This window comes from Dama dama, chromosome 28, assembly GCF_033118175.1.
Source record: "Dama dama isolate Ldn47 chromosome 28, ASM3311817v1, whole genome shotgun sequence".
Taxonomy (NCBI): domain Eukaryota; kingdom Metazoa; phylum Chordata; class Mammalia; order Artiodactyla; family Cervidae; genus Dama; species Dama dama.
The window spans coordinates 9231386-9248410 of NC_083708.1; the positions used below are offsets into that span (position 1 = coordinate 9231386).

Sequence of the window (17025 nt, forward strand, 5' to 3'; positions counted from 1 at the left end):
AACATTCTTTTCCTCATTAGGTATGAAGATCACGGAGGCTTCCTTTGCTAAATAGCTGCTTCTTTTCCCATTTGCTGAGACTCTTCTCTAAACATAGTAACTACAAATTGACTCTAAATAAAAACTCATTGGCATCTATTAGGATGTTTATATTTCTCATTTATTCTCAATATATTGAACTACTTTATTTTCTAACATATCATCTTTGCATTCCTGGGATAAACCTAATCTGACAATTGTGAAATATTTCCTTACTACAGCAACATTTTTGAATTGCTAATACTTTTACTTATATTGAATTATTTGCCTCTACTTTCATAAGAGAGACCAGTCATATAAACAGTTTTCTTTTTTTGTGTGTCATATTACCATCTGGTTTCTATATCAGGATTATCATAGTTTAACAGAATAATTTAGAAAAGTTTCCATTTTTTCCTATGTTCTATAAATAAGATTTACATCTTACTTGAAGGTGATAGAGGAAGAAAAACTAGTACATAAAACCTGAACATAAGTGATACAGTGCACTCTGATATTGCACATGAAATCAGCATACCTGGGAACTAGCAAAGTAATGGCCATACATAAGTAGAACTTCTGTGTTTCAGTTGTTAGACACAGATAAAAATTCTCCAACTGTCAGTGTCCTACATTTTACAGAAGGTAGTTTTTTAAAGACATGCTTCTTTAAGGATATGTTACACAAAAATTCAAACAGTATCAAAATATAGGCTCACCAATGTCTAAGGCACAACAGAAAGCAGCGCAAAGACAAAGTACTTTCATGACCCTCAACGGCAATAAAACACCAGCTCACCTTTGATTTAATTGTTTGGATGTGCTGCTCCACTTCTTCGATATCTTCAGTGTTTTCCAGACGCTCATAAGCAGCACTTCGCGTGCCTTTAATCAGATTTAAAGGTAACGCTGACATGCCATAGGCCTGAAAGAAACAAAAGTAAGACTAATGTTAGCAATACTATTTTAAATATATTAATACACAATTTTCAAGTAAAATAAATGTCCTTTGAAGTAGTAACAAAGAGTGAGCAGTTGTGAGGGTCACAGTCACTGAAGAGCAGAGTCAATGGGAGTGAACTGTGAGTGTGTGGTCTCGGAATTCTCCTGTTTATTACACATCTAGTTACACAGAGTGATGTCTGTCAGACTAACTACTCCTAGAATAGACTATCTATTTCTCAAAGGATAAGTTACAAAATTAATGCAAATATAATACTTTATCAAAGCAATACATCATAACTGCAGGCTAATCAGGGATTAAGATAGTCTAAATCAATCAGTAAAAAAAACAAATTTACAAAATTATTTTCTGTGGAAAAAACAATTTTATCCAAGTAAATGCAGTAAACTCTCAGTAAAATGTATTTTAATATACATGTTATTTCATTAGCATACAAATTATCTGTACATAGTTTATTTGTAAGTTCTAAACATTTATAATCTTTTTGCTAAGTATTTTAATTCCTACAAGAAATTTTAAAATTTTAATCAGCATTAAGAATAAACATTATTTTATATTACCCAATTCTATACTAGCCAGATCCAAATGTGAAGTTTTATTGTGACTATTAAAAACACTTAATAGCAATTGCCATGTGACCATTATCCAAAATCGATATTGACCTTAAATCCTTAGAAACAAAATTGACAACCATCATCTCCTTGTTGCAGCAACAGGCTCTAAAGTAGATACAAAATTATGCATTTAAATCTTTTACATTTTCTACCTGAGATGCTGCCAAACTACTTTAGCCAGCATGGTCATGTTAGGCAGGGTCATGAGACTGAGTTCAAATAATAAATGTGGGCAGAAGTGATCAATGCTACTACTTCTTAGGCTTAACCCCAGGCTTAACTCCAAACTCGAAAATGTCCTGAGTGACCCTGCAGATTTTCTCTCATGCTCTCTGCTACCTGGTTTTTAACTCCCAGGATGATCTCAAATATGTTTAGTGTCATTTTTAATCATTTTGATATTCTCACTGGGTCTCCTTTAGACATTGATTAAATATTGACTATATCACAATTCATATATGTAACCATAAACTCTGACATATCAGGGTTCTTTTTTAATTAACAGAGAATGCAAACAAAGAATATGATTAAAAGGAATTCAGAAATCACCAGTTCTATCAAGTAAGAGCAATCCTATAGCTTGTTGTATTCAGATAATTAACTAGCTGAAATTATTACCCAATATGCAAATCCTTGCATTTTCTAAAAGAGAAATACTTAAAATCTTGCATTTTAAATATGGTTAAAACATAAGTTAATGTTCTCATGATTTCCACATCAGCCAAAAACAAAAAGGAGAAGTTGGGGAAAGGTTCTGTTTGTGTTTGGAAAAAAACATAATTTGGACAGAGTACAATAATTTTCTTCTAATTAAATTCTTGTCAAGTTTATACTCCTAATGACCTTAGTAAAATACAAAAAGGAAATACATAATAAGGTTTAAATTATTTTTAACAGTAAATTTTATATCTTCAAAACACTGAAAGTGTAAAGAAAAAAGTCTATGGAAGACAAGGTGCCCAGAGATTTCTGTTGTACAGTCACCCAGTCGTGTCTGATTCTCTGCGACCCCATGGACTGCAGCACACCAGGCCTCCCTGTCCATCACCAACTCCCAGAGCTTGCTCAATCTCATGTCCACTGAGTCAGTGACGCCATCCATCCATCTCATCCTCTGTCGTCCCCTTCTCCTCTTGCCCCCAGTCTTTCCCAGCCAGCATCAGGGTCTTTCCCAGTGAGTCAGCTCTTTGCATCACGTGGCCAAAACACTGGAGCTTCAGCTTCAGCATCAGTCCTTCCAGTGAATATTCAGGATTGATTTCCTTTAGGATGGACAGGTTTGATCTCCTTGAGTGCAGTCCACAGAGGTTGTTACCATCCCCTTATCAGTTCAGTCCAGTTCAGTCACTCAGTCGTGCCCGACTCTTTGCGACCCCATGAATCCCAGCACACCAGGCCTCCCTGTCCATCACCAACTCCCAGAGTTTACTCAAACTCATGCCCATCGAGTCGGTGATGCCATCCAGCCATCTCATCCTCTGTCGTCCCCTTCTCCTCCTGCCCCCAATCCCTCCCAGCATCAGGGACTTTTCCAATGAGTCAGTTCTTCGCATCAGGTGGCCAAAGTATTGGAGTTTCAGCTTCAAAATCAGTCCTTCCAATGAACACCCAGGACTGATCTCCTCTAGGATGGACTGGTTGGATCTCCTTGCAGTCCAAGGGACTCTCAAGAGTCTTCTTCAACACCACAGTTCAAAAGCATCAATTTTTCGGCACTCAGCTTTCTTCACAGTCCAACTCTCACATCCATACATGACCACTGGAAAAATCATAGCCTTGACCAGATGGACCTTTGTTGGCAAAGTAATGTCTCTGCTTTTTAATATGCTATCTAGGTTGGTCATACCTTTTAGGACTGTCCTATTCCTGTTCTTCTAGCAGCTCCACATCTTTTAAACATTATTGAAAAAAGTAAATCCTTTAAGACTTTGATGAGTATTACATGATGATCATTCACTCATTCTCCAGTCTTACATACCATTTTATCACAAGTCCATATTGCTATTCATAACCAACTGCCAAGGCAAAAAATACTTTGCTGAACCCAGTTTATGCCCAGGTATATTTCTCTGTCTTACCAACCAGTTTCAAAGGAGGCTTATTTTATCCCAATGCTTGCTATTCTGTTTGATGGATCTGGATCTCTAAATATACTAACCTCAGAACTCAATAGTATTTCCTAAGGAATCTGTACCCTACTCAGCATTAAAAATGTGGCCCCTACTTAGAATTCACTGTCAAATATAAAGTAATCTAAGTTTTCCTAACCAGTTTGCTGGTCTCCCTCACTACAAATTCATCTTCCACACTGTTTCTGAAGCGATCTCTCACACTCAAGTTAGACTGTGGCATTCCTCTAGCTAACATCCACTGAGTCTCCCCAGGACCAATAAGGGTGTTTGTGCCGGCGGGAGTCTCTGGGATTCTGGGCTGGGGCCATCAGAACAGAGCAGATAAGAGGGCAGGGAGACGAGGGGTCTGCTGCCACTCCTGCCAGAGTGATGCTACTCCATTCACCTGTTTTTATATGTATCAGAATTTCACGGATGACTGTTTGAAAAAGCAGTTTTGCAATTTTTTTTTTTCCCAGTGAAAGGATTACCAGTCTTCTGACTAGGCACTATTATCTAATCCTGGCCTACAAAAGCTCTTCAAGACCCAGCCCTACCACCCTGATCTCATGCCTCCAAATGCTCATAGCTCCTCATCACTGCAGCTTCAAGCTTTCAGCTCTGCCCCAGGGCCACACTCAGAACCTGCAGTGCCTTATCTAAAACTGCTTCCCTGCTCACCTTACCAAGTCCAATGCCCTTCAGGTCTCAACTTAATCACACCACATCTGAGAAACCTTCCTTGACTTGTACATGTGCCTTGCTTATAATTCAATTACAGTGCAGAACACTGGACATGAACATTACTGTTCTGCACATCTGTTTTATCACTAGGTCTTCCAAACTTGTAACTTACCAGAATCACGCAGCAAGTTCCTGACAAGACAGATTTCTCAGCCAAAGGAGTAACAACTGCAGTAGATTGTTTGATATGTAAGGACTAGGTCTGGTTTTCTTTTTCCTACCTTTTTCAAGAACGAACATAAGGTAACTTCTTTAAGAAAATAATGCTTAACCAAAAAATCGTTTTAAAGAGTTCTTTATTCACATGAACTCTCTTCCTTACATGGAATTTATACATTTTTTAGAAGAGTTAAATTGAATTCCTATAGCTTACATAAATAGAGTAATGCAAAATTTTGGGGGAAAAAAATGTATGTCCTTCACAACACCCTGTGGTAACATAAGGCCAGAATACAACATCTTTTTGGGAATTACTCTCTGAAGACAACATGTAAAAGAAAGTAATTACTGATTTGGTTACCTAGCTTGTATCTGGATTACATGCTTAAGTTTCAATGACTATCAGGAATTTAACTATAACATTTAGATTATGATAGATGACATAACACATTATACAAAGTATTTATTCATTACAACTTTAAGATCCTTAAACAACAATCTTTTAATTTTAACCTCAGATTTCTTTGAAAAACTTGTATGAAAACTATCATTTTTCAGAAGCACAAAATTTTCATTGCTTACTACTGCCCTCTAGTGAAATACCAGAAAGTCAACAAGGCTAAAGAGATTATATCACTTAAAATGCTTCCAGGTCAGCCATACTTGCCTCTATATCATTTATCCCAATTTCCAAAAATAAACCACCATCTGTATTTTAAAACTCAAATGTTTTGAAAGAACATATACAAACTAACACATCTCTAATATGCTCTTGCCTCATGAAAACAGCACATTTTCCCTGCCATCTCTATGTTTTGTAGACAACGCCAAGTATTGCCTATAAACTGAACATATGTCCTGCATATATTTATAAAACCTATTATTCAAGGACATGGATGCTGAAAGTAGTGAAGCAACATGTATTCAGTGAAGATTTCCAGTCTAAATATTCAGATTCTAAAATACATGTATGTATGTATATGTGTGTATGTGTATGTAGTTGGTAGTTTAGTTGCTAAGTCATGTCCAACTCCTGCGACCCCATGGACTGTAGTCCGCCAGGCTCCTCTGTCCATGGGATTTCCCAGGCAAGCATACTGGAGTGGGTTGCCATTTCCTTCTCCAGGGGATCTTCCCAACCCAGGGTCTCCTGAACTGCAGGTGGTCTCTTGCATTACAGGCAGATTCCTTACCAACTGAGCCACCAGGGAAGCTCCGTGTGTGTGTAATTTTTTCCCCTCACATTTAAGACCAGAGAAATTTGAATGCATCTTATGAACACAGGCAAGGCAGAAGTCATGGCACAGTGGTCATTATCCAGATATTCACAAATTAGGTCATAGCTGGTTATATTACAAGTACTTCTCTAGTAGAGTTACATGCATTTGTGGTACAGCTACTGAGTTAAACTGCCACTTACAATGTCTTATAAGATAGTACTCTGATTTGACATTAAAGCAAAAAGTTAATGTGCAAGTAAACACAGAACAAAAGAGCAGGCAGTGAAGCAAAAATTTACTAGAACAATTATGATTCCACATTTTCTTGCAATGCAATAGTCAAAGGCTTTATAAGCTTAAGAAAGGAAGGTACCCAAAGTAGAAGACATTTTTGTATTTTGCTACTCAGGTTACAAGAGAAGAAACAATAATGAAACAAAAACAAGAACAGCTTAAATTTACACAGTGGGTGTGTCAGCAGCTTCAAAGAAATTCCAAGAGACAAGTTGAGCACTCAAGAAAAGCTGTCTCATCAATTCTCTTGACAGCATAAAAGCACTCTATAGTGAAACATGGACATGAACAGTCAACCCAAAAAAGTGATTGAGAAGACATGTTCCAAATGTGAAGTTTTAGGAATACCTTTACAACTTATTTCACATATATTTGCCTTATTTTGCATGAAGAAGATTGGTATGATTTTTTAAGTATGTAAGGCTAAAACACTTCTATCACTGATATAAAACAAAAATGATAAGTGATAAGACAGCACGGCAGGGACCTTTCCCTTACAGTGGTACCAATTGAGCCATCAGGGAAGCGCATAAAAGAGGCGCATCTTACAATCAGGTCAGAGACTCAGGGAAGCACGCCGTCACGGGAAGGGTGAACAACCTCACATTTAGAGCAGAGTTCTGTCTTCAACGGTTATGGAGAACCACTGCTTTAGTTCTATGTTCAAATCCCTAATTTATCACTCTAATTTTCTCCACTATTCTTGCCTGGAAAATCCCATGGACAGAGAAGCCGGGAGGGCTACAGTCCACGGTGTCACAAAAAGAGTCAGACATGACTTAGCGACTAAACAACAACACAATTTTCTTTAATCCCTTAGTTTCATTTATAGTAAATCTATAAAGGTGGCGCTAGTGGTAAAGAACCCACCTGCCAATGCAGGAGACACAAGAGACACAAGTTCAGTTCCTGAGTCAGGAAGATCCCCTGGAGGAGGAAATGGCAACCCACTCCAGTATTCTTGCCTGGAGACTCCCACGGACAGAGGAGCCTGGTGGACGACAGTCCATTGGGTTGCAAAAGAGTCGGACACGACTGAGTGACTAAGCACAGCACATTTAGCATAAATATATCATATATCATATGATATATCATATCAATATAAATTCATAAACTCCTGGAAGACATGTTCATTTTTTTTTTTTACTGGTAAATGTACATAATTAAAAGGGCTTTCTAGGTGGCACAACGGTAAAGGACCTGCCTGCCAATGCAGGAGATGGAAGAGACGCAGGTTCAATCCCTAGGTCAGGAAGATCCCCTGGGGGTGGGGGGCATGGCAACTCACTCCAGTGTTCTTTCCTGAAGAATCCCATGGACACAGGAGCCTGTGGTGGGCTACATGCTATAGGGTCACAAAGAGTCAGACACAACTTAAAATGACTTAGCATGAATGTACATAATAAAAAGTTCAGTAGTCTCTGCATTTATAGGCATTTCAGTGGTCCGTATGATACATTTTATATGAAAACAGCATTATTCAACATTTCCCCACTTGGTGGCACCAAAAAATTTAAATGTCTGCATAAATAACTGTGCCTAGAGGTTCTGTTTTTTATTTTTTTTTTAATTTAAAAAGTGGCAGATTCTCTTTCAATTTAAGCTGAAAACACTATGTAAGACAACATGTCGTTTGATATTCTTCTAAAATTGAGTGCTCAATCATCTGGCTATTTCTTTAGATGTGGTATACTGGATATCATCTTGGTAAAATTTAAATAATCAACTAGTTTCTGAACTAAACAACAATGTGTACCTAAGTAATTCATACTCAACCGATACATATATTACAAAAGCTTCTGTAGTTTCAATACTAATAGCTACTAATTCTAGAACAGACATGATTTTACCTTTAATAATTAATTTCTTGTACTCAGGGTCAAGGGCTTCCCTAGTGGCTCAGCAGGCAAGAATTCCCCCGCAATGCAGGAGACACAAATCAATCTATGGGTCAAGAAGATCCCCTGGAGAAGGATATGGTAACCCACTTCCAGTGCTGGAAAATTCCATGGACAGAGGAACCTGGCACGCTGTAGTCCACGGGGTCGCAAGGAGTCAGATACGACTGAAATGACTCAGCACACACGCACAAGTGTATTTTAACCAAGCCAGTATGATCATTATACTTGGTTTGATGGCATACATGATAGCTTTCAGTTTCCATTTCAATATAAAATATATGAGTTTGAAATACTTAACAATAATATTGCTCCTGCAGGGAAGCTCTCTTTCAAAGAGTTTTAATCATTTCCCACATTTTCCCCACCCCTAGTCATCAGCCCCACAGCTTAATTCCGACCCACCAAAGCAACACTGTTACAATGTTAGTCAGAACCTATTAACTTTTCCATTCAGAAACTTCCATTGGCTTCTCACCTCAGCAGAATAAAATCCAAAATCCTAGGCATGGCCCACAGGGCGTGCAGAGCCTGCCCTCTGGCGCTCCTCCAGGCACTCACCTCCTCCCCCCGACCGCGCCTGCCCGGCTGGCCGCACCCCCTGCTCCTGCGAGCACAGCGCGGTGCCCTCCCCAGAAGCCCGCACTGCCCTCCCCGCACAGCTCTGCCGGTCCACCTCAACCCAATCTCTGCTCAGAGGTCAGAGACGCTCCTTCCGGCCCTCACTGCCGTCTGCGCTCTCTATCTTCACAGCATCTGCCTCTTAACTGTCAGAAGACAGTTTTCCGTGGTCTCTCACTTCTGCACATGTTGCAAGCCAGGCACTCACTGCCCTTCTTTTTTTCTGCACGATCTTCTCAAGAATGTTTGTGCAGCAAAGAGCCTGGGAGACCAAGAAAGTATCTTCCTCTGGAGCAAGGGCAGGCACGTCTCCTGGCCACTGTAAAGATTCAGCTCCCCTGCACCCTGGGGTCCCAGCTCTGTGACAGTCCTGCTGGGTGCTCTTCACATGTCCCTGTGAGGGTCGGGACTCAGGAAACTGGTGCAGGGCAACATGGTCCCGTGGTCACTGCCCCTGCTGGGAAACAGAAAGTTCTTCATCCCCAACAAGCAGTCCTGCCTCTCTGACCAACACCCATGGAACTGTAGCAGTCAGGGAAAGTCTCAGATTCTTCTTGGTTCCTGATGAAGAGCCCACTTGTTAGTTTCCTCTCTTTCTGATCATTTCTCTTGACTAATCCTTCACTGACTGTGATATCCTCATTTCCCTACAGTTTTCAGAGCAGTTTACAAAAAGTTATCATTTGACGTGGACCTTTAAAAATCCTTAAGAAAAATTCACATCTAATGGGGAAGAAATTGACCCACAAAGGGTAAAACACAAAGGTATGATCAGCGTAACAGATCAGTCACAGGGCAGCAGAGTGCAGGCAGGTCTATCCCTATTATGTTATTAACTTGTGACTGTTTCCTAAAAGACAATTCTCCTGCTGTACATACATTGTGTCAGATGGGAAGTTAATTCCCCAGATATCTTTCTTGTGTAGCAAACATGAAAAAGCAAAAATGGCAATGAATAAGAAAACTGAGTACTCAAATAAGCACCTGAAAGATACTAAAATGTGCATATTTCAGACTTCTTTTATTATACATTATGACACTTGAATGATTATCTAACAAAACTAGATTCTGCTATCTAATAGCCTATTTCTTTTACGTTTCAAAGAAGACGTTCGAACAATCCCCCAAATGTTTTCTTTATAACCAGTGTTTTCCATCTTTGCAACTTCATTAATCTGAAAAAGGTTCTATATAGTTTAAAGCTTCCTGAACAACTTTCTTTTGGGAGGCAGGCAAGAAGCATTTTTACTAGCTTTTCCTCTGTAATTTGAGCAAAAAACGGAAAAAGCTGTCTGTACACAAGTTAGTGAGGCTATTATAATTCATGTCATACCATTCCCAGAGAGACTGAAGAAGAAAAGAAAAAAAAAAACAAGTCTCTGAAAGTGTAAGACTAGATTTTTTATACTGCAGAAATATCAAGTTATGAAAAATACCTGACTTTAAAAGCCCTGTATCCCCAAATGGGCTTTCCTAGTGGCTCAGCAGTGAAAGAAACCTGCCTGCAATGTAGGAGACGTGGGTCAGATCCCTAGGTCGGGAAGATTCCCTGGAGGAGGAATCGGCAACCCACTCCAGTATTCTTTTCAGGAAAAACTGATGGACAAAGGAGCCTGGAGGTCTATACAACCCGTCCACAGGGCTGCAAAGAGTCGGACACAGCTGAGCAACTGAGCACACACACATGCGTGCACGCTAACTCACTTCAATGAGTCCGGCTCCGCGACCCCACAGACTGCAGCCTGCCACACTCCTCTGTCTGTGGATCCTCCAGGCAAGAATACTGCCATGTGGGCTGTGCTGGAGCGGCGTGCCGTGCCCTCCTCCAGGGGATCTTCCCTACCCAGGGACTGAACCCCCATCTCTTACATCTCCTGCATTGGCAGGTGGGTTCTTCACTGCCAGCACCATCCCCAAATAGGATGAATCTACTCAATTCATTCTAATATGCTTATAAATCACTAAATCTACTACTGCATAGTATATAACCACTTCAAGGGCACAACTTATAAAATTTATTTCTGAACACTAAATTCCACAAATACAGATAAAATGACTAAGTAATTAAAAATGTACCCTCTTCTAAAGAAAAATTAAGAAAGTACTAAATGTTAAAGAGGAAAACAGAGCCAAATTCAATATATTAATAAGGCAAAAACTGCTTCATAAAGTGATTCTTTAATTATAACTCAATTATCACCATCACACTTACTGTGTAGATTATAGCTGCCAACATTCCAATCAAGGTCAGAGAACTAATGGAAAATGACAAGGCAGCTAAACCATCTGCAAAGGAAGAAAAACAATGTTAAAAAGGTATAGCTATTCAAATGTTTATATTCAACAAATCAATATAAAAATTGGGTTTCTCACACATTCCAAAGGAATAAACCCCATAGGCATTATCCTGTTCTTGAAGTGCTAACTTCAAATGGAAAAGTTTTAAAATAGTTCTTCATAAATGGAATTCTTAAAGATCTTTCAGAGTAAGACTTTTTTTCCCTCACACCTCTTAAAATTAAAGGAAATCGCTGCCTAATTATTGAGCCTAAAAAGAAATCAGCAGAATATTAGATGCTCAAAAGTTGGCCAAAAAATTCCCTGGCCTTTCTCAAAGGCAGACCTTGAGAAATAACATGATAGGAATGTCACTGTCCTTGACCCTTTCTTCCCCTTCTGCTCGATCTCAAACTCCTAGTTTCTTTGTTCTTAACTTTCAAGTAAGTTTGAAAAATATAGCTTATAACTAAAATCGTAGAGTTTATTTCCCTCTTTAACATGAAAGGAGCTAGCATTCTCCCTTAGGAGAAAAAAACACAAACAAATAGGAAATTGTTTCAAAGATAATACAAAAACAGAAATACTATGCTACCAAGTTATATTTAAGAAAGCTCTTAAAGGAAGGGGCTTCCCCCCGTGACATGAGCAGGTTACGAATCTCCCTTCCCCGTTTCAGTGTATAGTGTGCCCTAGACATCCTCTACTATGTGGGACGTACTACCTTATCTGTGGCTATCACTCCTTTTGCATTCATGATGGTATAAGTTGATCTTTTGTGACTTTTCAAAGAAACAGTTGGATAACTAATAAGAACCTGCTGTAGAGCACAAGGAACTCTATTCAATACTCTTTAAAGGCCTATATGGGAAAAGAATCTTAAGAAAAAAATAGTGGATACATGTATATGTATAGTGGATTCAATTTGCTATATACTTGAAACTAACATAACATCGTAAATCAACTATACTTTAATAAAAGTTTTTTCTAAAACAAAAAAATTAAAAAAAAAAAAAAAAAAGGAAGGGGCTTCCCTGGTGGCTCAGACAGTGAAGAGTCTGCCCACAATGCAGGAGACCCCGGTTCGATCCCTGGGTCAGGAAGATGCCCTGGAGAAGGAAATGGCAACCCACTCCAGTCTTCTTGCCTGGGAAATCCCCCGGGTGGAGAAGCCTGGTGGGCTAGTCTATGGAGTCACACAGAGTCAGAGATGACTGAGACGCTAACACTTTCACTTTCACTTTAAAGGAAGACCAAAGAGTGGGTTGTGAGAGTGACACTTTCAAATAAACATGCCAGATAATGCAATGAAGTACTATGCAAATTTGAGAATTCTTAAATATTAAGAATATTAATATGTATATATTCTCAAATATTCTAATACTATTAAATATTATTCTAATAGTCAAATTAGAACAATACTAACTGTTCTAGTTTTAATACAGGTTCTACTAGACCAGTATTGACCTAGTTTAAATGCAGGTCCTGTGGAATCAAATATAATTATTAAATTAATTCATTGTATCAATATCAAATAATAATAAAATTAGAATGACCTACCTTATTAAAGCTAACATCTCAGTTTTAAAATATAATACTTAGGGAGAACATATTACTAACAAGTTCAGAAACTATGCAAGGCAAATTTTTAAGCCTCAATTTTTTAAACTGTAATACTACATTTTACCAAATCAAAGACATTGACGCCATTACTTTTTTGATCTTACTAGAAGTATCAACAAAAAGTATTCATACAACTAGGAGAGGCCTGGCATTTGGCTAATAGCAATTTTAAAATATTTTCACTTATAAAATGCATCATAAAATCAGGGATATGAAGACATGTAAAAATATGCATCCCAGAATTGATAAAAAGGAGTGTTCTGCTAAGATATCTGGCCAATCAAAAAAATTACTACTACTAACAGTGACAAACAAAATGTACTCTAAAATATAGTGCTTAAGATTTGAAGTTTTTTAAATGTTAATTAAGACTAAAGAGATTACAGCAAGTAATTATATACATAGCATTACCACAGTAATGCTACCTGTAGGACAATAATGCTACCTCTATAATTACTGACCCAAGTTATGTGTGTGTTACGTGTTAGTCACTCATTCATGTCCAACTCTTTGCGACCCCATTTACTGTAGCCTGCCGGGCTCCTCTGTCCATGGAATTCTCTAGGCAAGAATATTGGGGTGGGTAGCCATTCCCTTCTCCAGGGGATCTTCCCAACCAGGGATTGAACCTCGGTCTCCTGCACTGCAGGCAGATTCTTTACTTTCTGAGCCCCCAGGGATTCGAGTTATACCAGCACTCAAAGACCAGCAAAACTTAAAGAGAAAAATGTTCAGGGCAAAAGGGTAGTTACTCAAGAGACCTGAAGGAGTTAACTGCAGGAAAAGAATCAATTTATTTCTCAGCAACAGGGTCAGATGCATAAATCCTGACACGCAGTATCATTAGATGCCAGGCCTGCTACCATCTTCTTGCTGGTATCAGCAAGATGTTAATGGACCACAATTTACAAGATGAAAACTTAAGTGGAAAGCAAGAAAATTAAGAAGTTGTATAGCAAAGACTTTAAGACTTAATTTAATCATCATTTAATACTGTATCTAGGTAAAGAGAAAGAGGTGCTAATCAAAGAATGTACAGTACCTATTAAAAAGAATATAAAAGCAGTAAGAATTTGCCATGTTTATAAATTTTCTAGGTTTCTTTGAAAATAAAGTTACTATGTTCAAATGTACATGAAATGTTGAATAACAAAATACCCATTCTTATTTAATAGCAGTTTCTAATACTAACTATATTTTTTAATGATAAAAAACTTTCTTAAACTGACTTCCTAAACCTGCTTTCTTTCCCCCTCTAAAAATGTAGGCTATGCTGATTAACATAAGGAAAACTTTTGGAAAAGGAACTTCAAAATATTTTGGTGAGGTAAATTTAAAATAAAGTATCATTTCATCCACATAAAACCTCTGTAATTGGGGAATTCTCTGATGGTCCAGCAGCTAGGACTCTGTGCTTCCACTGCAGGGGACACAGGTTTGATCCCTAGTTGGGAAACTAAGATCCTCAAGCTGCAAACAGCAAGAACAGCAAAAAAAAAAAAACCTCTCCAATTTATATTCCACAAAAAATTACCTAATCATGATCAAAGAGCAATATAAGGTTCTTTCAGTTTAAAAATAAAAACCGGTATCTAGCATATTTAACATATTACTCTGTATTATCCTAAGTGAATTAAAGACCACACAGAAATTATAAAACCTTTACTGCTAAAATACTTTGAAGATCACCTTTTCTTTTCAACATGGTACTTTTATAAAGAAGTCAAGAGACTGACTGTATAACAGCTAGACGGATTCCTAATCTGCCTAGCATCCTTTAAACCATGAGTTAAAAGAATTATGAAGTTAAATTCTTAGCAGTGTAAAAACAGACAACTTCCAAAGAAAGTCACAAGCATCATGAAATAGGAATTACCACGCACTTTCTTTAAAGAATACTTACGACTGCTTCCAAGCTCTTCAAACAGGAGCTTCACCTTTTCCCACTGGGTAGAATTTCTGTTATCAGGAAGATTCAACGGAACGAAAGCACTACAAAGGAGGAAGTAACTCTGCTTAATGGTTTTGAAGACAAAAGGTTAAATAAAAGGAAATGACCTGAAACTCCATTTCTAGTAATTTTTTTAAGGGGAGGTCAACCTTCCCCCTCAAAGAATTAGCAAATCCAATCTACACCATGTACAGAGGGGTGTGAGAAGTTTCCCATCCGCGTGTTTAACATATCACACATTTGTTTTCATGCTTTAATTTCTATACTCGGTATAATTAGTTTCCTTTGTAATCCTATGTATTTTTTGCATTTAAAGCTATTTTGTCCACAGCACAAAAAGGTTAAGAATCTCTTGTTAAATCAGAAGTCATGCTTTCAGTATATTTAAATGCATAAAAACGAATAGAAGGAAAATACACTAGAATTAACAGTAAATATCTCATTGTAGAACTAGGTGTGATTTTTACTTTCTTAGTATTTTTCTGGGTATTTCAAGATTCTATCTAATACACATAAAGAAGTAGTTTCACTTATTTTTCAATCTACAACTGAAAAAAGACTGACAAAAAAAGAAAAGCACTTCATTATCTAGCTCAGAAACAAAACAAGAGACTAAAAACTCAGCACCCCCTTTAGACTGTGCATGTGAACTCTACCTCCTAATACTACCTCCTATCCAACATAATCTTAATTGTAAGCAAAGCGGTAAGACCTATTTTTTTGTAAAGGGGTAATACTGAATGAGTTCAACAATATATTAAGATAGTCATTCTGATAATGTATGCAAGTAAAACAAAGTAATTACTCTAATTAAACAAAATTTTAAGACCTTTGCTTGCAGGCGGATTCTTTACCAGCTGAGCCACAAGGGAAGCCCAAGAATACTGGAGTGGGTAGCCTATCCCTTCTCCAGCAGATCTTCCCGACCCAGGAATCGAACTGGGGTCTCCTGCATTGCAGGTGGATTTGTTACTAACTGATCTATCAGGGAAGCCCTTACTTGGTAAAACAGATATTTTTCATCCTTATAAAAAGATGAATCAGCAGACACATCACGAGGTTATTTAAATTTCTATTTGCACTGACACCAATTCACTACACTCATCTCAATCTGTGAGACTTATTTCTCACTACTTTTACAGAGAAAAGTGATTAGCCACAAGGAAAGAGCAAGACATGTAAAAAATTCATCATTTGTTTCCCTGGTTATAAAATCAAAAACAATTAAATAAAACCATTAAGATGGAATCAAACAACGAAGAACAGCTCATGCATAATATACTGCTATAATGACATTAACTTATATATTAGCACTTGAATAAAAATATAAATCAAAAAAATATATAAATCAAGCCAGAAAATCTATATAACATTCTTCTATTTTATTTCGATGCAGTTTTTTCAGAGATATACATACATATATATATATACATATGGAAAAAATTGTACATATGTATTTTTGAAAAGTATAGTTTGAACTTGTTAGTTGGAATACGTGGAAAAATTCTATGTTGCACAAAATATCATCTCCGGTACTATTAAGATAGAAATATGTATTAAAAATATCTAAAAATAGCATTCCTACTTAGAATATTCAGTATCTATATCAGTTTTATGTAATCAAAGGTTCTGTCCAATGGGAGAAGAAAGTAATTAACTCTTGCTCTTGACACTTTCATGTTCAAACTGCTGAACAGGGCTCTTAAACAATTCAAATATTTAGAGAAACCTGACGTGCCCAAAAACAAAAATCTTAAATGGCCCAAACTACTATCAGAATAACTTCAAGAAAACACTCTGAAGCAACCAGCAGAGTGCTAACATTCTAGCACTATTATCTTAGGTAGAACTAGAGGGAACAGCTAAAGCATAAACCCTAAGCATGTTCATCAGCCGCCTTGCCACCAGGACCATGTAATCCAAAAAGACATAAAATACCTTCTCATAAACTAAGAGCAACATCCATAGGCAGAATCCAAGAGTTATAACTATATATGTCTATATGTCATGGGCGATAATATTCAAAACATTTAACAATGAATCTCGAGCTTCCCTGGTGGCTCAGATGGTAAAGAATCTGCCTGCAATGCAGGAGACCCAGGTTTCATCCCTGGGTTGGAAGATCCCCTGGAGAAGGGTATGGCTACCCACTCCAATATTCTGGCCTGGAGAATTCCATGGACAGAGAAGCCTGGCAAAGAGTCAGTGGGATGGCAAAGAGTCAGACATGAGTGAGAGACTTTCACTCACTTCCCATGGCAAAGGCATTCACATGGCAACATACGCTGGCCTTGGTTCTGAAGACCATGCTGAACCAGGATTTACACTCTGACTGGGCCAAGGGTGGAGTAACTCAGGAGTAGCTGCTGACTCACGTGGAAGCATTTCAACCTTTTAACAACCAGAAGAGGTCAAGCAATGGTCACCAGTCAAATATCAGCCCCGCAGAACTAGACTGAGACCTGCCAGGCAAGCACCTCCTGACAGATGCAGAGGCCACTTCAGTAGGAAGAGCCCAGAATATAGACACT

The 17025-nt window shown here is 38.0% G+C and overlaps 1 protein-coding gene across 1 annotated transcript in view; it reads right to left on the reverse strand.

Annotated features, from left to right (window-relative positions):
- The window catches only part of LMBRD1 (LMBR1 domain containing 1), a 134430-nt gene that overhangs the window by 52793 nt on the left and 64612 nt on the right, over positions 1–17025 (reverse strand). Inside the window, exons 6-8 of the mRNA XM_061131879.1 lie at positions 14447–14535; positions 10856–10929; positions 818–943 (exon numbers count right to left, since the gene is read on the reverse strand). Of these exons, the coding sequence (XP_060987862.1) occupies positions 818–943; positions 10856–10929; positions 14447–14535 (289 nt within the window). The remainder of the gene's footprint in view (positions 1–817; positions 944–10855; positions 10930–14446; positions 14536–17025) is intronic.